Genomic DNA, 20623 nt, shown 5'->3' with positions numbered 1-20623 from the left:
AACTCAATGAGTGTCTCAGATCAGGGTTTGTGTGAGCCTTTGCCCAGTTTTACTGACAGAAGCATGTGTGTTTGCGGCCCCGGCAGGCACACAGAGCTGCGTCTGTCTTCTGTCCACACCTGCACTACAATAACTGAGATGCTAGCAAAGACAAAGTTATCGCACAGGCAGGCACACACACACACACACACACACGCGCACACACACACACACAAACACACACACACACACACACACAACTTTTGCACTCTCCAGCTTTCACCATTTCCCCTCCTCTTCTGTAGTAGCCTCTGCTGTGACTTGGTGACTTTTCTTGATGCAGAACACAAAGTGGTTTATGTGCTTGACTTGAAGGAATCTAAAGGGGGGATCCCCACAATAGTTAACAGAACCCCTTCAGCCTTTAACATAATTTACAAGTTGGGGAGAATGGAACGCTTCTCTTATTGTTCTCATTGACGGGTTTCCTCTCAGCTTCCTGCAAAGTATCCTTCTGCAGACACACACGCACACACAGAGAGTCTTGTCTCGATAAGTCAGTGTGTGTGTGAAGGATGGAGAGTGGGTCTCTGTGTCACAGACCCTTGGTGGTCTGATTATAACACCTTATTAAACAGAGAGGCCATAAAGTCACACAGGGGCCATTAAGAGGACCCCAGCAGCATTAGCTTTGTGACTGAGAGGGCTATTGTGTGTGTGTGTATGAGGGGTGCGTAATTGATTGAGGGCAGCTCGGTTGGGATGGTGGGGGGAGTGATTGCTTCGGTCTTGTTGCCGCAACGCAGTGAAAAGGCCAGTTTGTGAGCAGCAGAGCAGCAGCACAACACCAGAGAGAGCATATGGACACAATGAGAACACAAGCTCATGAATATGAGGGTGTTTGTGTGTGTCTGTGACTGTAAGCATGCCTCCACCAGAACATATGGCCTGAATGAAACCTCAGCCTCATGAATAACAGAGGGAGGGGGAGAAAGGTTAAGGGGGGCGGCTGGAAGAGTGCAGCAAAAAACAACAGCTTAGTGCTGAAAGGAGCATTTTTCTACAGTTAAGGTAATGACAGTATGTACATACACGTGTTGTGTGAGAGGCCAGCAGCAGGCTATGTGTGCTGTGTGTGATGGTCAGATTCTCCACGTTCCCCTCTAGATGTAATATATGTCACTGCTTTATTTCTCTTCTTGGCAACTTCAAATCCTCAAGTCCTCCACGGGAGATAAACAAAACCCTAAAACACCTCCAGCATCCATCTGCACACACACACACACACACACACACACACACACACACACACACACACACACACACACACACACACACACACACACACACACACACACACACATACACACACACACACACACACACACACACACTCTCTCCTCTGTCTGGTCTTTGTTTTTCCTTTCAAGCCCCAAGACCTTGCCCTTCCACCACAAACACACAAAGCAGATTGTTTGTGGATGTTTACAAGGAACCAAAGCGTGCGCACATTTGTCACCATTATTGTAGAGAAAATGGGAGAAAGAAGAGAGAGAGAGCGAGAGTGAGGAGACGCACATCTGACCTGACAGCTCTGCCTGTCACCTCAGGAAAATGCTGCATGTGTACTCGCAGGAGTTTACACACTTTATAGATAGTTTAGGTTTTATTTAGAGAGCATTGCAGTGTCAGATTCTGACATTTCACCCTCCATACTGTTGGAGGTAAACAGAGTTTGGAGTGTGGGGCTCAACCAGATTTAAAAACATGTACGTATGTGCATTTCTAGATTTTTGTTTTTGTGTAATTTTTAACACTATAGCCCTTTTTAACTCAGTTAACCCTTCATGGGCACCACTCACTATTGATTACTGTTAATTAAAGAAATGGAAATTAATTGGCCTTAATAAAGGTTCAGTGATTCAATTCCAACACCACTGATTTAAGAAATTTGTGTGAACTAATCTTGAGGTGAAGAGGAGGTAGTGGGGATGAAGAAGGAAAGCTACCCATTTGTGTTGTTGATGTGTGAGGATGCAGGGTTAGTGACCACCCTCTGGTCTAGCCTGCTTGGTGTGATGGGGCCATTGGTGCCATCAGCTCTGGGGACAAAAGAAGGGAATCTCGTCTGTCACAATATGGCTCGTGGCCTTTCAACTCCCCATCTGTTTGTTTGACGCGCACTCGGGGAAAGCTGACACACATGTTACAGTGCCATGCATGCACGCACAAACACAGTACAGAGAGAGAGAGAGGGAGGAGAGGAGAGGAGAGGAGAGGAGAGGAGAGGAGAGGGAGGTGAAATGCAAACAAGGAGTGTGGCAGAAACTGGCAGCCCGCTGATGGCCGTTTGCAGAGGCAGTGAAGTAGGAGTAATGTGGGGAGAAAGCAGGACGGGCTCCTCCTGAGCTGCTACTTTTGAAGACGCATTCGGAAGGCTGAACCTTGTTAGTTATGGCTGTACTATTTGCCACCTTGTTGGGCTTTTTGTGTAATCCGTATGTGCTGGTTTGTCATCCATGTTTGGAATTTGGCTTTCTCATGAGGAATAATTGTTGACTTTCATTATTTGATATGACTGTTAGCACCAGTTCTAAGCATCTCCCTTGCAACAAAAGTGGATTTTTTTAACTCATCTTTTTCCAAGTGAAAAGCGCAGGGTTTTATTTTCAGTTAATGGCGCGTGAAGGGAGTTGTGGGGGTCATTGTTGAAGTGGCTCTGTGAAGCACAGCCCCTTAGAAATTGACTGACAAAGACTCCAGAAACTTCTGTCCTGACAGAGATTCATTGTTACTCTAAGAAAGAAAGAAAAAAAAGATGGAAAGAAAGGATAAAACCACGGATGGGGACCACTTTCATAGACTTCAGATACAGCAGACACACTCACACTGTTATATAGTAAAGATGAATCATACCATTCAGAGAACAAATCAATTAAATTTTGCAGTGATGTGCGATGAGAACCGACAATGATGCCATTTACAAGAGAGCAGATGTTTCGCCATGACAACCAGTATGATGATGAAAACATGTCTTTTGGCTTATGGGATGCCATTTACAGGGTCAAGGTTAGATAACAGGGACCGCTCTGCTCTGTCTTGTTCACACACACACACTTGGAGGGTACACACTGATGTCATGATTTAGGAAGCAGCAGTAATAACTTGCAAATGCAAATGCAAATGCACATAAATAGCACATAAAACACACACATGACACAATCATCACTTGAAGGTAGAGAGTGCCGGTGTAAGATGCTATTTTGAAACCTACTAATTTTCTGGGAGTCACAGAGGGAAAGTACAGAAGGGTACAGTGCTCCTTGTTTGAGAACAATTGCAGCTTTGAGGACAGAGTGGTATCACTAGCTCATTGACTCACTGTGAATGTGTGTGTGTGTGTAAAATCAGAACTGCGTTGCTGTGTTAAAGACGTCCTGTACATGTGACTTACTCACACATGTCTTTATAGTAACAGCAGTGTAGCAGACGGAAAAAAGAAGAATGCAGACGCTCTAGTGTTCAGACAGAAAACCTTCAGTACCGCCTAACTTGCTATTAAAAGGCTTTTAGGTGGTTGCAAAGCAATCCCCCTGAAATTACACATAATCCCCAAATGATAGTTTTGTTTCTGCCTTTATGTTGAATTGTGATGTGTAGTTAGGTTGCAGGCTCACCTGGTCTCCTGGCTGAGGTCTCATCAGAGATACCTGGTCGTAGCCTCTTCTGAACAGCGCCCACAGAGCATCAAGTTTCCCCTGAATGGCCCAGAAAGAAGAGGGGAATTTAATACTGCAATGCACAAAAATCAAACTTGTGCACTACTTTGTGACTTTTGTGGCAGCTGAACAGAAAATGGACTGAAGGTGCTGGATGTCTCCTCTACTGAGAAAGTAGTATTTGTAAAAAAATATTTTTCTGTATTCTCTAAAGTATTATATCATCTATTTAAATCTAAATATCATAAAAGACTGACCTTAATGGGGGTGTACCACCTCCTCTGCTGTGGGAGCCGACGGGGAGCTTTTCGAGGTTTAGGCTCATAAGGTTCAAATTCTTGCTCTGGCATCTTTACAACTGCATTCTTAGGTTTGTCCAGTTTAGCCCCTTCCTCGGTGGACCCTTTCTCACCCCATCGCACCTGGGAGTAAAACATATTTTATATATTAATATACTGTATTCTCTCTTTATTCCAAAGACAGGTGTTTGTGTGTCTGTGTGAATACCTCCATGCGTTTGATGCCACCCACTCCTCTTCCTCCATAATAAGAAGCATCCACAGTGGGCCACCTCTTCTTTGGCATCCCATCCTCATCATCTGACTCCTGTAAGAACAATGCAGCTTGTATTGTGTACACACACTATATTCACTTCCATATTCTTGTATGAATTCTAGTAGCTGGTGACATACTGGCTCTGGTGGTGGAGGCGGTGGAGGTTCTTTGATCACCTAGGGGTTAAAAAAACAACAACAAAGAAACACATAATTAACCTGAAGTCAGTTATTTATAAAGGTCCCCTGGTTGAACTGTCTCAATTGCAAAACTTACCACAGTGCAGCAGAGAGGCCAGAACCACCACATCATCAGCAAAGTGAGCAGCAGGAACACCACCAGCAACGATATTAACACTATGGTCCCATCAAACTGCCAACAGAATGACAGGATGAAGGTTAGACGCAACTGAACAGACAACAGATGCTAACAAGAGGGGAAAATGAAAAGCAAAAGTACTCACAGCCTCCTCTGAAGACAGACACAACAGAGGAGACCTCAGAGAGGGAAGAGAGAAGATAAGAGAACCAAGAAAGTTGGAAGAAAGTTTAATTTAGAAAAGGCAGCATGCCAGAGAGAAATATGTATCACTGCTGCAGTGCAGACTGTATACTACCAGCACTCACACATTCAGTGGTGGTGATGTGAACAGAGCTGGTGATGTAGGAAAGGCCCTCATTCATGCTCACTTGCAGGTAGATCACCCTGAAAACAATAAACCATGAAGATTATCTGACACCTCACACCTGAATGCGCTGCATTGAACAACATTCATGGTCCTGTTTTGGATACTGTAGAAGCCCGCCCAAGGTACCAAATGCATTCCTCTATCTACTTTGTCCATACTTGTTCCCTTAATAAATACACAAATATGCTGACAAAGACACAAAACCGAAGCCTTTCAAGAGGTCAGCGAGTTCCCCACCCACAGAAGGAATCTCTTCTGCTCAGATCAGACCCAGACATCTAATGTGGAAACCACAGATGGCTAAAAAGACTTCTTATTCTGCAGATTGTGTAGCTAGAATAGAACCAAGTGTACATGAGAGTGAAAAAGACTTTTTTGTCGACGGAATCTCTTCAAAATATATGAACAAAAACAAGACATGCTGTCTTAACAGTACACTGCGGGACTGAAGAATGGAGAAAGGCTTCTTGTTCTGATGGTTTAGGGCAATGCAGACAAGGGGGCATTGAGCTTTGGGTCTAGATTTGAGGAGGGGGCGGCAAGGCGGAGGTCACTACAGGGTGGTGGAGGTGGTGTTGGGAGAGCAGAGGAGAGGAAGCTGAACGTGGGGGATGGTAGCAGGAAGGCTTTTTCATGTTCTACATCCCTTCAGCACTGTTCCTCCCTTCTGAGCACCCCCCCACTCACCCTCTTCACTTCCTCAGTCGCAACCTCTGTTTTCAGCACCTCATGTACCCTCTCAAAGCCACTGTAGCAAGTCTCATAACTCATGCTGACACTGACTTGGAAGTAGGAAATTGGTGGTGCAGGTGTCACTAATCTTGTCTTCCTCTTCTGCCCTCCCTGTTCTGTTCCCCCTCTTCCCCATCATACGGTCAGCCCTCCTTTCTGGCAGGCAGGAGACATGGTGCTATCAGCTCCACTCTGACAGAGAGATCTCAGCCCCTATCAATCATCAATCTACCCCCTATATATGTCTTTGCCCCTGTGTGTGTATTTGTGTGTGTGTGTTTGCACAGGAGGGGGAGCTGCATCCGGAAGGTTCCCAGTCAACACAGATTTGTGTGACAGCAGCGTCAGTGACTTCATTGTATGCGACAACGACTTGGGTGAAACAAGAGGTGAGTGAGGGTCTTTGGGGTTTAGGTGCAGAGGTGATGCTGGGAGCTGGAGATTTCATGTAAAGATTCAACAACCCACAACACAGCTCACCTATAATGTGGTCTGACATGTAAGGGTGATTTTGGGGCTGCAGCGAATGATTGTTTTCAGGAACAGTGGTGATGTATCAGGAATCACTGCCTCTTTATGTAATCAATAATATTGTGTGTCTCAATTAAATGAAATATAGACCTTCACATATTTATAAACTGTCTATAATCTGGCTAAAAATAGCACAACAGTACATGAAATCTATTTTGTAACACCTGTCCAGCCTTGACATTGTCATGCTCGCCTCACTACACATTTCCACATGTACTGCACAGAAGCCCAGGACTCATCAGCCAGCTGCTGGCCTTCTCTCTGGGCCCTTCAGCCATTCACAGCTGACTACCTCTTTAGCAGCAGTCAGGGTGTTAGGCAGTGCTGACTCTGCTCTAATGGGCGTATGTTACATGGAAGGACGCCTCCTTCAGGCATCACTGCAGTGTGTAATGACGCTCCCTGTTCTGATCTGCTCCTCTCCCAGGAGAAGCCGCTCCACCTGCCACAAAGCCACAATGGCAACAACTAAAGCAGAGACAAGGATAGCAGCAGTGAAAGTATTGATTTGCCTGTAATTATGTCAAACCCTGGACGTTTATATGTGCCAGTGATATCCTACTTTTATCATAATGTCTGAGTAATATATCTTTTATGTGACAGTTTTAAATCTTTTTAAAGCCAGTTTGTAAAAACAAAATGTATTTTTTCCCCATCTCTGAGCAACACTTCCCCATCAAAGCAATACTTTTCACAGCAAACACGACAAGCTCAAATCATGGTAAAAATCTGAGTGACAGAAACAAGACAGATGATGACTGGGAGGTGTCTGAGGCCGCGGGCCTGAGTGTATAATTATGCATGGAACTGCAGGCTGCAGGGACGGGAAGGCTGCTGGGCTTCGTTCCTCTCCGAGCTCAGCCCACAGTGATCGCTCTGTCTGCCCTGCAAGAAAATCCTATCCTGAAAACCCTGAGAGGAAACTTTACACTGGCCCACTGACTCCACTCACACTTTCTCTCTCCCAAAGTGCCAGACAGAGATTGGGAACGTCATGCACACACACACACGCACACAAGGTTCTCTGGAGCAGGCTCTCATTAAGTCATGTTCCTGGGCTCTACTCCTGTTGTCCCTGCGTGATTGGTGTCTGGGTTCGTTAGCTGTGACAAACATTGATTGATCACAGACACACAATGACTTTGGCCCTAATTTGTTCAAGGACAGCAGTCTTCGGTGTCCACACCAAAACTTGTGCAGCTGGCAAATATCTGTGGTACAGCTGTACATGGAAGGAGATGGAGTGGCTTACCTCCCTACTTCTTCTACGACAGGAGCAGGACAGAGCAGGAAGGTATTCTGTATTTCAGCTGGTCTCTCATCTGTTCAGAGAAAAACACATTTAGGACAGAAATTGATTAGAAAAATAACTTTAAAGTCATATATTTACTCAAAGACACCACCAATTACAGGAAATGCACCTGTTAGTGGGGAAAGCACTACACTTGATTAGCTCATCTAACTCCAATGTATGCAGTGTATATGTACATTTTCTGAATGTAGTTTGTTGATATAACTTCTTGCTTCGGTGCATAATGTACCTTTTCTCCGTTTATGTACTTACCCACAGTGTGTGTATCATTCAGTTTGAAGCTACAGAGGACCTGGTTGGTGTTTCTGGCATGGAGAAAACCATTGCCTCTCACCACCACCTGGAAACTCTCTTAGAAAATGAAACAGAAAAAGATTGCAGGCATCATCAGAAAGATTTGCAACACGCAGTCATAAAAATTGGACATGATGGAGTAGAGAATTTTCAGAGTGCAATTATGGTGAGTGCTGACGGCCATTCCCTTCCTCTGATGTGCAGTAGAAACTTGTGCATGCTTCATTGCTGCTTGTTTATATCCATCTGTGTGCTTGTGCGTGTATGTGTGGAAAAGGCCATAATATGCTCCAGTGGTGTTAATGCTTAAAGTGCTGCTATTCACAAATATCTCAGACTGTGCAGTAGCCAGAAGGTGTGTGTGTGTGTGTTTGACCTTTAACTTCCCCTAGGCACTGTTAAAGTGCACTGACAGCATATGCTGGAGTGTCTATGTGGCTGCTAACCAGCATATGTTAAAGAGTGGGAAGAAAACACTTGCTTAAAATCATGCCTGCAGGCCTGACAACAGCACAGCATTGTCAAAGTAGGTCTGACCTTACCTATGGCACCATGGCATGGCATTAACACAGCAGTGTCTGCATCTATTGTATTTAAGTGTGTTTTTCTAAACATGCAAGCATCTGTCTTTACACAAAGATGAATAATGTGTTTGAACATGTGTTTGTGGTCCTGACTGTGTACCTCTAGCATAATCCTGGCTAATGGAAGTGAACATTTGCCACACCTTTAACATTTAAAGCTCCAGCGTGAAGATCACTGGATAAAAACATTACAGGGAGTGGGTGTATATGTGGCAGTATTTCTTTAAAGGTCAGACAAGCTGCTGTCATGAAAGCAACAAATATAGATACACAAAACAGAGGCTGAGCTAAGAGGAGAGAAAAAAAAACAAACACCACTTTTACAGATGTTTGCACATGTTTACAGATGCTGCAAAGGATCTTGGAGAATGAAGATTTGGAGGAGATCAGAAGGAAAAAGTGGTGATGGACAAGGCAGATGGAAAGGGAGTAATGCACAGTACTACTGCGACACAGCACAACAAGATCCGTGAGTATATATCATATAATATCATATAATATATATTGTCAATTATAACATGATAAAAAAAATGCAGCCTATGTGATTTGTATCACAACAGCAGACTCACCACTAATTATTCCCCATGATCAGCAGTCATCTCCCTTTCACATAATGTTATCATCAAATAGCATATGCAGAGGCCACACACAAAAACCCACTGAGTATGATGTGGAAAGAAAATGGAACTATTACCATACTATAGTTATATGAGAACCACTATTGTCCTACTTTTGTAACAGTGAAGAATAAAATGTGAATTCTTTTGGTTCAAGAGCAATTAAAAACAGCATGACATATGAGACATATCTAAACCAAAGATATTTGCAATAAAGCCGTTTCAAATATCTTGTAAAATAGTATTATAGATTTTTACAGCTCTATTAAAACCTTGGTCTAATAAAGTCTGAGTCTGAGAACCTTCCACACTCACAAACACTGACACACACACATACTCTGAGGCTTGATGGGCGAAAAGGTCAGTGCTGTCAGATGAATGGTGGGCAGGGACTGGTGGTGCCCTGCTAACATGTACAACACATATGCTGCTGCCCTCTTCTGTATGCCTTCTGTTGGCCTCTGTGGCCCCTGTGTCCATTTACATCTACACCTGAATGTATGACAAAGATTACACTTGTATGTGTATGTGTGTGTGCACATGGAGAAAGTGGGGGGGTACGGCTTGTCCCAACAGCGGCTCTTCAATCACGTTAGTGCGAGAGGACAGTGAAGGGCAGGGAGGGGCAAAGGAGGATGGGACAACGGGGAGAAAAGGGTCAGACGTTAATGAAAGCAGCAATCTCTGCTGTCATGTTAGATCTCAGGCCTAAGTCTAACTGTCCTCAATGTGTGTGTGTGTGTTTGGAATCAGTGCTGTCATGTCTGATAGTGTGGCCCAGTGTTCACTGTCCAGTCTGATGGCCTGTTTGCAGGCAGCTCGGTCTGGTCACTTCACATCAGTGTGAGGGACATGTGTATGTGCTTGACGATGTGTGTGTGTGCTAGCTGAGTAAAGAGTATCTAAATGTGTGTGTTAGAGTAAAGCATGCACGATATGGTTTGTGACTCCACGCAGACAGAGAAAAACAGAGGGACTGTCACCATCTATATGCAGGGCATCACAATGTATATGCTTCAGGATTGATAGATGTTAATAAGACGTTATATATTCAAACCTCTGAGTCACCTTGTTCTTATTCTTGCAGTTTAAATCCATGGCACACTATTTCACATGTAAGAATAAGGACGTGTTTTAATCATACACATCAAATCACAACAAAGGCAAGTCTTCATTAATTAGGCCAGAGTTGGGCCTTGGTTAAAGCGGGTCCTTGGTTTCTTAGTTCACTGACCATTAAGCTGCTCATCAATCGAATAATAAATGAGGCTGTTGGAGGATATTTGGGCAAATGTCGAGTGACACACACTCAGTCTCTGCCAAGAGACCTGGCACTGTAATCATCACATGAGGATTTATTTTTGTGTTTCTTTCCTCCTTATTGTTGTTTAGTGCAACATTTTGAATCCTCTCCTCTCTCCACATCCTTTTCTGTCCTTCATATCCCATAATGGATGTTAATCTCATCATTGGTTGTCCTGGTAGCAGGGCTGCAAATGCACTCAGTTAAGTGAGTCCTAATAAGGTCATGTCAAAGCTCATCCATCCTGCTGGCTACCCATAATGGCTTTCTCTCTTCTTACTTCTTACTGCTGTCTAGAAGCACAGGAGCTGGACACGGAGGAAGAGGTGAAGGAGAGGAGAGGCTTTAAACAAGCCAATTGGCTATTTAGCATATACAATGTGGCAAACTAGGCCAGAGATGCAGCCATGCTTAAAGATTCACGACTAATTCTTCTGACCAACACCCGCCCCCCCTCCCTCTTTCTTTTTTAGCACACATGCTGTGCTGAAGCGGCTATGCTAATTTCCCCCGGCCGTGAATGACAATACGCTCTCTGTCACTCTGCGGTCATAAGCGTCCGTGCGATTACTCAGCCTCATGTTCCACTCCAGAGGCTTTAGATGACTGTCATCTGACACAATCACACTCCGTGGCTGCCCACTGTCTTAACAAGGAAAAGGAGAGCCCTCCCTCCCCACAGTTCTTACCTCCTGCACACACACTGGACGGCTCTGCTGCTAGAATCTCAATGCAGGACTTCTTTATGATCTGAGAGAAACGAACATGAAAAAAAAAGCCATGAGATAATTCAATAATATAATTTTATGGCTCTCTCTATGTGGTTGAGTGTTTATACGACATATGTGTGGTATGTCTGTGCCATACCGAGTCAATGATTCCCCTGAGGGCTTGGAAGCCTCCCCATACAGGAAACACATGTTCCACAGTGTCTGCAATAGTTGCGAGCTGCAAAAACAGACACAGAAAGTAAAATAACCTGTGCTTTATTTGCAAACTTTTCAATTTCCTTCTCTGGATCTTACCTGTGTCTGATTAAACTCTTTGACTCCAACACAGTAAACAATGGCTCCCATAGATCTGGCCCTCTGTGCCTGCAATAAGAAAATTCCTGTTAAAACAGGACAGCAATGGAAGCCGTATTGTAACCTAGTCGTACAACTGACTCCACCCCTGGCACCACATCTTACCTCTCGCTGTGCTGTGTCAAACTGCCACTCGTTCAGTTCTCCATCAGTCAGAGCGATAATGACACTGGCAGTCCCTGCAGAACACACAACTTTCAAAAAGTAGTCATAGCAGGAGATTTCCTGATAACCATTTATCTGGTCTACTCCACACTTTTGTATTTTGGGGACCCTGTTAGGTACATTGTCAAGTTTTTGAGTGGTCACATTCCCATAAGAGCCAGACAAGTCTGAAAATTGCTTGGAGCACCAGGGTGATGGGCGACCTTAGGGCGTCTCTATAGGCCACAAACTCGACTGGATGATTTGCAGTGACATCTTAGAAACCTCCCAGAATGCACCCTTTTTCTATCTGCCAGTACTGTGGTTTGTGTGCTCATTCGCAAATTTCAATCATAGTGAATTTTGGGATGCTATGTGGACACACTGTGCCAAAACAGGCTGTATACCAGAACCTGATGTATCATGAATTCCAGTTATTCACTGTGTATTAGTTGACACATATCACCAGTTAGGGTAATGGTAATTACTTCATGTATTAAATGAGAGGCCATCCAGAATAGCCTGCAGAGGCAGAATATGAAGTTGTATTGGTGAGCCATGCAACAAACTGCAATAATACACAGTTATTTTGTAGTGTAACCATGGTTACCTTGCTTCTCTTGATAGATCTGTGTATTCGCCTGCAAGTGCAAAGAGAGTTAGTCACAGCTCCACCACATGTACAGTTTCAAACTTTTACTTTTAAGATCCAGAACTGATAATCATAGCATGCAGATATTACATCAAAGTACAGTTCATTTGGTGACTGAACAAACTTTTATGTCATCTGGAAATGCTACAAAATATATTCCTGTTCAGAAAAAAGAGTAATAATCCAAATGGACGTTCTTAATTTCAAAATGCCTCCCTGAAATATTAAGCTCTGCACTTTCAAGAAGCAGCAAGTCATTCATGATCTGAGCCACTCCTCATAGTTATCTAATTGGCCCTGGTTCCAGCTGCCAGGCTCAATTAATCCTCAGTGGATATCTCACATGATATTGGCTGACTTTGCCAATGTATTAAGCTCTGCAACTCAGCCTTACCATCTCCAGGCCTAAGTTCATAAATGTGTCTCCTCCGGGGACAACTTTTCTCAGAGCGGTTAAGCCTTCAGTGATGGCGTCCCTGTAGGGGTGAATGGACAGACAGATAAAGTACTTTAAAACAAAGCTGCTCTTGAGAAGAGTTATGGAGACATATCTTAAATACAGTAGAAACAAGAAGGGAGATAGGGAGTGAGCTGAGTTTGCAAGTAATTTCCTGGCTCAAGTAGAAAAAGATTATAGTCCTCAGCCTCGTAGGCTGAAAACACTGCTCTGTATTTGCCTTAAGCTGACATCCATATATGGTAAAAAGTAGGAGACACCAGTGACTGACCTGTCCTCAGTCAGCTTCATGATGATATTTCCTCGTGTGGAGAAGACTATGAAGGACATTCTCAGCATGGGGCTGCAGACACAAAACGTAGTTTCACATAAGATAGCAGAGAAAAATAAAAAAATACTCATACCTCATCCAGCTCGTACCTGATAAACTTGTGTGCCAGCTGCTGGACAAAAGAGTAAATCTCTGTCCAGTGATGCTTCACACTCCCAGATCTGCAAAACAACACAAAAGGTAGAACTGTATGTACAAACTGGATTTACTGGCCATGGGACTTCATCAGGGACATTCTTCTGGTTACTTAATCACATTCCATTACTTTGGACTGTAACCTGTCAGCTGCTGGTTAGCCTGCTACTTGCTGCTTCATACATGACAGTCTCCTTAATGAAACCCAGTCCCATGGGGCTGCTAATGGGGGCTAATTGCTGCTGGGCCAGAGGGTTGAGGTTAGACAGGGACAGATGTAGCAGTCTGCCTCTAGCAGGAACCATGTAGAGGGCAGCTGGCCTCTGTGCATGCTATATGTGTTTGCGTGAGTGAGTCTGTGTGTGTGAGACTGCGAAGAGGGGAAACAGATGGTCCCACTGAGCAAAGCCAGGACAACAACAGGTTGGGGATCCACAGAGCAAAAAAGGCTGTGACATGAACAACAGAGGGACCCAGAAGTAACACTCAGCAGGAGGGCAAATGTGCAAATGTGTATGTGTGTGAGGATGGAACATCAAACAGCCTGAGCACCAAACCCTGCAAAAGGCAGGGCTCTCTGAGTGTATGCATCACAGGGTCAGAAGCAAAGTGAAAGTCTGAGCTGGTGAGATTTATGATGGCTTCTTTTGTATCTTCCATTTAACCAGTGACTTCCTGCTCCACTTATCCTCTTCTCTGCAAGTGAGAGCATAATAAAGGGATCTATCTAAGAGGAGATTTCCAAAGGGGAACGTGTTGGCCAGTGTGAAAACAACATTGTAGTCTTATAATAATTGTTTTAATTAATAATAATTACCAACTGTTGTTATTGGATTACTTAGTATGCACTAATCCTTGATTAAAAACAAAACCATCTGCTCATTATGAGTAAATACTAAGAACATTCTGAGCACTAGATCCTTCAGACGTCTACCTGCATTTTTTATTTGTAATGGCAGAACCATTTTCGTCAGCTATATTTGCCCTCCAACATGAAACTGAATCTCTGTTTAGAACCCAACACCTATTATTTCATTTGTGGGCAACCAGACAGAGGAAAAATGCAGCTTGGTATTCTGTGTGGGTCAGACATCGAGAGCAGGAATGTACAGAGCTGATCAGTACTGCTTTCAGTAGAGCACACACATACACACACTCTCCACTCAGCATGCCTCATAACCATCTGAGCAGTGCTGCCAAAAACAAGTAAGACAAATACTCAGGAGGTGAAGACCAGTATAGACAAATGAAACTTCCCCATGCTGTTTTCTACCACTGAAATATTAGATTAGGTCACCGTGTGGCATTTAAGACCAGCCCACAAGTCGGTGCTATCTCTGGAGAAAGATCAGCAGCTTCCTGAAGGCCTGCTACAGCTTGCAGGTCCAGACAGCCAAACAAACAGAGGCGTACCAGAGGCTTGGCCATGCATGATGTGCCACGCTCCTCGGGCTCCTCCTAAACTTTTTGAAGCAAAGGGTAAAGAGAGAAGAGTAGCTGACAGATGGTGCCATGTGTGGACATCCGAAAGATCATACAACTGTTTCCAAACCAAAGTAAAATGTCACTCGCTGTGTCACCGTCTCACAGCTCATAGGTGGAGCATGCAGGGCAGCTGAGGACAAAGGGAGCACTTTCTTTCCTTCATAAATGACACCATGATGTTTCAATCATTCTACTGAAAACATCATTCTTTTAATTTTTGAACTTGTTTTTCATGAATATGGCAGACTACTTTGTATTTTTTGAGTGTCTCCTCACTCAGCATGTTTTGACACGTCATGTGTATAATCTTTCCTTGCAGTGGGAGCCAAGATATGACAAAAATGTCAATTATAATGTGTGAAACAGCAGCACAGTCAGCATGAGTGCATTTACACGAGCACAGGAACGATCCTAACCATTTTATTTTGGTTTCAGAACTCGGGCTGTTCTGACACAAACCAGGAACCTCTGGCATGCCCACATCGTCTAGAGGCTGAACGTAATCAGCATACGGCACAGTAATCCAGATCTTAATGTAAATGTCATTATACTCGATAGGGGAGGTGAAAGCTGCTAAAGGTGTTTATGTTCAGGCATGCAGATATTCACATAAGGACAGGCAGAGGTGCAACAAAATAGGTAATTTAAGGGTCTGTGACTGAAGTCAGGCTGGGAACTTCTGTTGTTTTTGTTGTCATTCTTGCTCTCTCACACTTCATTTCCTGTCAGCCCTCCGACTCCAACCCAATGTAAACAAATATACAGAGAAATATTTCAGAGACAGGGTCACTTTAGGATTAGTCTATGGGTAGCCAACATTTCTAAATGAGTAGTCTAGTTTTGGTACTTTTTAAAAACAATATTGTGCTGGCTTTTGTCTGGAAACTGTTGGGTTGAGTTGGAAGACACAGTCTGTTCAAACTGCTTTATAATTTGGCTTACAGCTGATCTATAAGGCTTTATAAAGAAAGCCTCATGAAGCATGCATGTCATGTTTTTCTTCTACTTTGTACAAACTTACTAACCTCACTGTTTCTCGTCATTTTGGTGGGTTCAGTTAAAGAGATCACCGGGCCGCGCAGCACCGCTGTAGGCAGCTCCTGTAGCTGTGTCCGCAGGCGTCATCAGCCTGAAACTCTATCCATCCTGCACGCCCTGCCCACATCCCGTGGGTACAGCTAAGTCTGTTTGCCTCACCACTTTGAACTGGACGAAAAGAAAAGCATGCGCCAAATGTCCAGAATTTTCTGTCATACTTCCAATACAATCATTGTCCTATTTTCCTATCAGACACTGGGACATAAACAATGAGCGTTAGGCTGCTTGTAGGTGTGTTCTCTTTGTTGTCGTTACACATTTTAGGGCTGATTCTTTGATACAGTGGACAATTAGTAGATAAAAGCCGGATTTCAGACTTTTTACAAACTCCCGTGCAGTTAAGTTTTCAGAACAATAGCGTTACAAGAAGATGTTCGACTGATGCGCTCCGCGTTTCCAAACAACTAGTCCGTTGCATGGCAATGCGCAGCGAGCAGAAAGTAACAAAGCCATAAATAATAACGGAGACTCACTTGTCCAGAACAAAATAGAGGTCGAAGGCGCCCTGACAGGACCTCTTCTCCTCCTCCTCCTGTTGCTCCCCTTTCACCGAAACACAGAGAAAGAAAATTCCAAGCAGAGCCAAGGCGAGGAACATGCGAGCCTGTGTCCTCGCCATCTTTCCCGGTTATTACTGTTGACTTCTCCAACACAGCCACAGCTTAAGATCTTCACATTTCCTTCTACCATCTGTTTTTGGACCGACTGTGCGCGTATAGCTGCGTTTTTCTTGTTGTTCTGTCCTGTGAGATTTAGTGAACTTAGCACACAAGAGTCTTGGTCAGAGTATGCCGGGCGAACCAAGTCTTCTGTTTCGGCTGAGGAAAAAAACGCATTGGAGCAGGGCAGGATGAAGGAGAGGAGCGACACCCGAGGAGACACACAAAACTCCACTTTTTTTCAGATTTTCCACAGAAGAAAAAAAATGACCGCACAGAACATAAAAATTTGGGAACAGATATCCAGACAGCGCAATTAAAAGCAGATAAAAAAAATGAGGTGTGCTCCAGAAATCTGCCTTAATGGGTTTTTATGCAATAAAAATATATTTTGCTCTATTAGATATTAGACCACTCTACTGGCCCACAGAGTTACAAAGTGATCAGTGATTTAATGTCATATTCATTAATTACTGACTTGTTTTGTGGCAGTTGTATCCATCCACTGTCTCCAACATTTCGCCCCTAATAGGAAAACAATGGAACTACAAAGACAATTGAATTCTGAACGAAAGGATGTGATGCTGAGAGGATTTCCAAGTGTTCCTGTGATTGTTATCACACTTCCCACACTAATGCAGTGTGATAAGCTGCAAATAAATATAATCTATCATCAAATAAAATAGTATTAGTACCAGTCTTTAGTGTGACTGTGCCTTGACCAGGCAGCTGGAGTGCGTCCAAACAGCCCTCCTTCGAGGCTTTTCTGCGTTCACGGTTTCTCATTAAAGAAACTTGGCTCAATAACCAGCAGGACATTTAACCCAAACCCAAGCTTTGATGCAGAATAATCATTAAATGCTCATTAGACAGAAACATTTAGTTTATGAATAATGTATTTGCCCAGTGGCAAACCCAGACCACCCTGCATCATGTCATGTAATTGTGGCCAATTTTACAATTTACCCATTTTTGGGTAGTTTCCACTACCAAGACTTATTGTTTCCAGAAACCTGACTAAAACGGTCCTTCAGTCTCACATAGCGTGCCGACGTGTAGTTTGGATACCTCTTGTGCAAAGTATCTTTATTAGTTCCCTCTATGTGAACAGCTCCATGCTCATGTTGTATTTTTTTCACAATGCGTAAAAGGTGCTGTGTGTGTGGTTGCAGGTCAACCTGAAGCCTGTAATAACATGGAAAAGGCCTTAAAATGTTATCGTCCAAATAATTACTGTGTCCTTCGCTGAAAGGACTGTAAACCTGATATGGGAGAGTTTACCAACAAGAGGCTAAATTGAAGGCGTGTGTCCGCCCGTGTGTCCGTGAGCGCGCACGTGTTAGAATCAATACGCCACGCTTCAGTGAACCCTCTGAAGGGGATAAGTGGGAGTAGGAGAGCAGAGACACGACAGTGCGCAGGAAGATTCAGTCGGATAAGTAACTCTTCACCACGAAACGACAGGACGTCGTTACCGAGGTCCACTGCACCTGCTGCGACTTGCTGCCACAAGGCGCAAACACCCTCCTTCATGTCCGGCGGGTGAGTCCTCATGCTGCATTCTTAATTCACACATTCTCCTCTTTCTACGCAGGGATACACACATTTACGCTCAAAGGTCATCGTTTTGTTTGGATAACTGGCACCGGATCGTTCTGTGGTGATGCTGAGCGCGGAACATTTTAACACCAAGGCTCAATAGATCTACTTTTTATTGACCAGAAAGAGGAAACACATTAGCCAGGCAATAATCTGCCAGCGTTAATGTTCTAAAAAAACGTACTGAACTTGTCGTGCGCACAGATGAGGCAGTTGGACTTATACGCGGCAGATGTGGAGACAAAAGGAGTAACCGAGTGAAAAACTGAGACAAAGGACGTTAGAAATCATATTGCCTCGACACCGGCTGCGCCTGCTCCACAGAAGAACCGTAATTTTATCTAATAAAAAATAAGATACAGTTTCACTTTTTTTTAGTTCAGTATGGCAACGCAATTCAGCGAAATCCTCAGTGTGTCAGACCACAGGAACCTGATAGGTATTCCATGCACCGCGTTGTTTTGTTTGGTTATTATTTAGTATCATTTCACACTAATTGTAGTCATTTAGATTCAATAATACATTCACGTTTAAACTGATTTATTTTACCCAATTAAAAGCCGAATTCTTTACCTGCTCTTTTCATTCATTCTGTTCCAGTTTAACGATGGATCACACCTTCCTGCCTCGGTCCATCTGGACCGGTGACAGCAAATTCCTCCAGCATCCAACAGACCTTTACACCAGCGTGGTCGTTACGCGCAGCATACCTGCAGGCACGTGCTTTGGTCCATGTGTGCTCCAAAACACTTTCTACGACACCATCGCCTTCATAGCGCAGAAATCCTGTGACAAGAGAGCCAAGTCGTATGTGTTCAGGGTGAGTCTACTCATGTCTGTGTCAGTGCAGCGATTCCAAACAGCTTTAGTCTTTTAGTCTCTAAAATGGTTTTTGAAGATGAATTATAAAGGTCTAGCATTTAAAACCTACCACACGCCAGAGAATACTTTTTAAATTATTATTTTTTTATTATTATTTTTTTACAGAATGTATAACTTGTAATAAAGTCATCTACATTTGGAGCTGAAATGAAAATGTCGACATATCTGTCAACAGGTCGACCCAGAGGCCATGCGTAATTCTGCTCTGGTGCTGTCATGGTTGCGACTCGTGCAGGCTGCGCGCAACGAAGAAGAGCAGAACATAGAGGCCTTTCTGAAAGCGGGTCAGCTGTATGTGCGGACCACCAGGGACATCCGGCAGGAGGAAGAGCTGCTGGTGTGGTACGACCAGGAGCTGTCTCACCTTCTGGGCTTCACAGATACTGCAAAAGAAGGTGAGTGTGATACATTTGATGCGAGTGGGATTGGGGTCAGCATCAGGTGCATCATCTAATTGAAGAGGGCAAAAATCAACGTTAAATTTGTCTTTCTGTGAAACAAAGAGATTTAAATAATTGATCAAACGTAAATATGAATTTAATACAATGTCAATGTTTTCATCTCTCGTAGAATTCAAATGCGGGCGATGCAGCCAGGTCTTCAAAAATAAGTATCCGTTCCTGACTCATTGCCGATTCCTGTGTACTCAAGTAAAGAGTGACACCTGGAGCCGCGATGTCTACGAGCACAAGCATGTGGAAATTAAACGGCAACACCGAGTGACAGATTTCCACAACATCGCTAGAGATTTGGAGCATAAAAAATCTGGTAGCAACGAGGAAGCGGAGATTTCCCCAAAGAGAAGAAAATACGAGGAAACACTTTACCCCAAATGGAGAAAAACAGTTCTGTTAGAAAAAACGAATATTTCCAATGACCACAATATCACACAGCTGATCAGGGGGAGCGAGCAGGCAGCAGGAGATGTCTCTTCCTCTGAGGGAAAACTAAAAGCTGATAAGATCAAATGGGATCAGTTGGGACGTAAGAGTGATGATTTTGCTGAAGCAGGGGAGGCCAAGGGGACTTTTACGCAGGACAGGGAGATGGACGCACGGCCAGAGGCAGGAGAAGGCTCTGGTGTGCTTTCAAGCAGCAACAGTGCATTTTCTCTGGTCCTGTCGAACAGCCAGGGCGAGCAGAAAAGCGCATTTTGTAAACCGAGTAAAAGAACGTCTCCTGTTAACCCACAGGCTCATCTCAGCAGCGCTTCAATAGCCCCCTCTAGCCGCCTGGAGGAGATGACCGAAGCCTTTACATCAAGGACCGTTATGGGATACAACAATCTGATGACATCCAACATATTGAGCGGTGACTTACAGGCTGTTCCCTCCCCGGTTGCTTTAAACAATGCTTTCCATTACGCACCGGAGCAATGGTCCAGGAACATGGGCGCACAGCTGCAGACCACATCTTCCCTCACGATCCTTCCGCCAACTTTCACCTCATTCGGCGTGTCTGTGCAGAACTGGTGCGCCAAATGCAACCTGTCCTTCCGCATGACCTCTGACCTCGTATTCCACATGCGCTCTCATCACAAAAAGGAGTTCGTAGCGGAGTCTCAGGTGAGGAGGAGGAGGGAGGAGAAACTCACGTGTCCGATCTGCCACGAATACTTCCGAGAACGGCACCACCTGTCCAGACACATGACTTCACACAACTGAGACAAAAAAGGACAAACATATTTATTTCCTAAACGACGCTTGTATTTAACAAACTCCAGACTCATTGTATAACATTGAATGTAGGTAGTTGTAAAATAGCAAACCAGGACACGCATGG

At 44.0% G+C, this 20623-nt stretch overlaps 3 protein-coding genes across 4 annotated transcripts in view; 2 read left to right on the top strand and 1 right to left on the bottom strand.

Annotated features, from left to right (window-relative positions):
• Positions 1-5944, top strand: part of rrp12 (ribosomal RNA processing 12 homolog) — a 15893-nt gene extending 9949 nt beyond the window's left edge. The window contains exon 35 of the transcript XR_003671788.1: positions 5927-5944. The gene's annotated coding sequence lies outside the window, so the exon portion shown is untranslated. The remainder of the gene's footprint in view (positions 1-5926) is intronic.
• The window catches only part of antxr1d (ANTXR cell adhesion molecule 1d), a 17493-nt gene extending 971 nt beyond the window's left edge, over positions 1-16522 (bottom strand). The window contains exons 1-17 of the mRNA XM_028422667.1: positions 16175-16522; positions 13073-13144; positions 12924-12995; positions 12590-12671; positions 12154-12184; positions 11505-11578; positions 11340-11408; positions 11182-11262; positions 11004-11064; positions 7769-7867; positions 7457-7526; positions 4880-4958; positions 4530-4625; positions 4391-4429; positions 4206-4304; positions 3956-4120; positions 3657-3737 (exon numbers count right to left, since the gene is read on the bottom strand). Coding sequence (XP_028278468.1) covers positions 3657-3737; positions 3956-4120; positions 4206-4304; positions 4391-4429; positions 4530-4625; positions 4880-4958; positions 7457-7526; positions 7769-7867; positions 11004-11064; positions 11182-11262; positions 11340-11408; positions 11505-11578; positions 12154-12184; positions 12590-12671; positions 12924-12995; positions 13073-13144; positions 16175-16320 — 1416 coding nt within the window. The 5' untranslated portion in view covers positions 16321-16522. The remainder of the gene's footprint in view (positions 1-3656; positions 3738-3955; positions 4121-4205; positions 4305-4390; positions 4430-4529; positions 4626-4879; positions 4959-7456; positions 7527-7768; positions 7868-11003; positions 11065-11181; positions 11263-11339; positions 11409-11504; positions 11579-12153; positions 12185-12589; positions 12672-12923; positions 12996-13072; positions 13145-16174) is intronic.
• On the top strand, positions 8763-20623 carry znf488 (zinc finger protein 488). Of its 2 annotated transcripts, none has more exons than XM_028422668.1 (4): positions 8763-8863; positions 18560-18779; positions 19017-19236; positions 19412-20623. In XM_028422668.1, exons 1-4 carry the CDS (start codon positions 8763-8765, stop codon positions 20503-20505), a joined length of 1635 nt encoding a protein of 544 aa, XP_028278469.1. In that variant the 3' UTR covers positions 20506-20623. The 2 variants fall into 2 exon arrangements, with proteins under 2 accessions (XP_028278469.1, XP_028278470.1); XM_028422669.1 differs by lacking the exon at positions 8763-8863 and adding an exon at positions 17787-17902.

This window comes from Parambassis ranga, chromosome 15, assembly GCF_900634625.1.
Source record: "Parambassis ranga chromosome 15, fParRan2.1, whole genome shotgun sequence".
NCBI lineage: Eukaryota > Metazoa > Chordata > Actinopteri > Ambassidae > Parambassis > Parambassis ranga.
This window is presented reverse-complemented; position numbering and strand designations above follow the sequence as displayed.

Bases quoted from the DNA above. Each gene is read 5' to 3' on its own strand.
- znf488 (XM_028422668.1), top strand. From the start codon at position 8,763: ATGAAGATTTGGAGGAGATCAGAAGGAAAAAGTGGTGATGGACAAGGC. The intron at 18,780-19,016 runs GTGAGTCTACTC...ATCTGTCAACAG, and splicing joins CCAAGTCGTATGTGTTCAGG to GTCGACCCAGAGGCCATGCG. The intron at 19,237-19,411 runs GTGAGTGTGATA...CATCTCTCGTAG, and splicing joins CACAGATACTGCAAAAGAAG to AATTCAAATGCGGGCGATGC.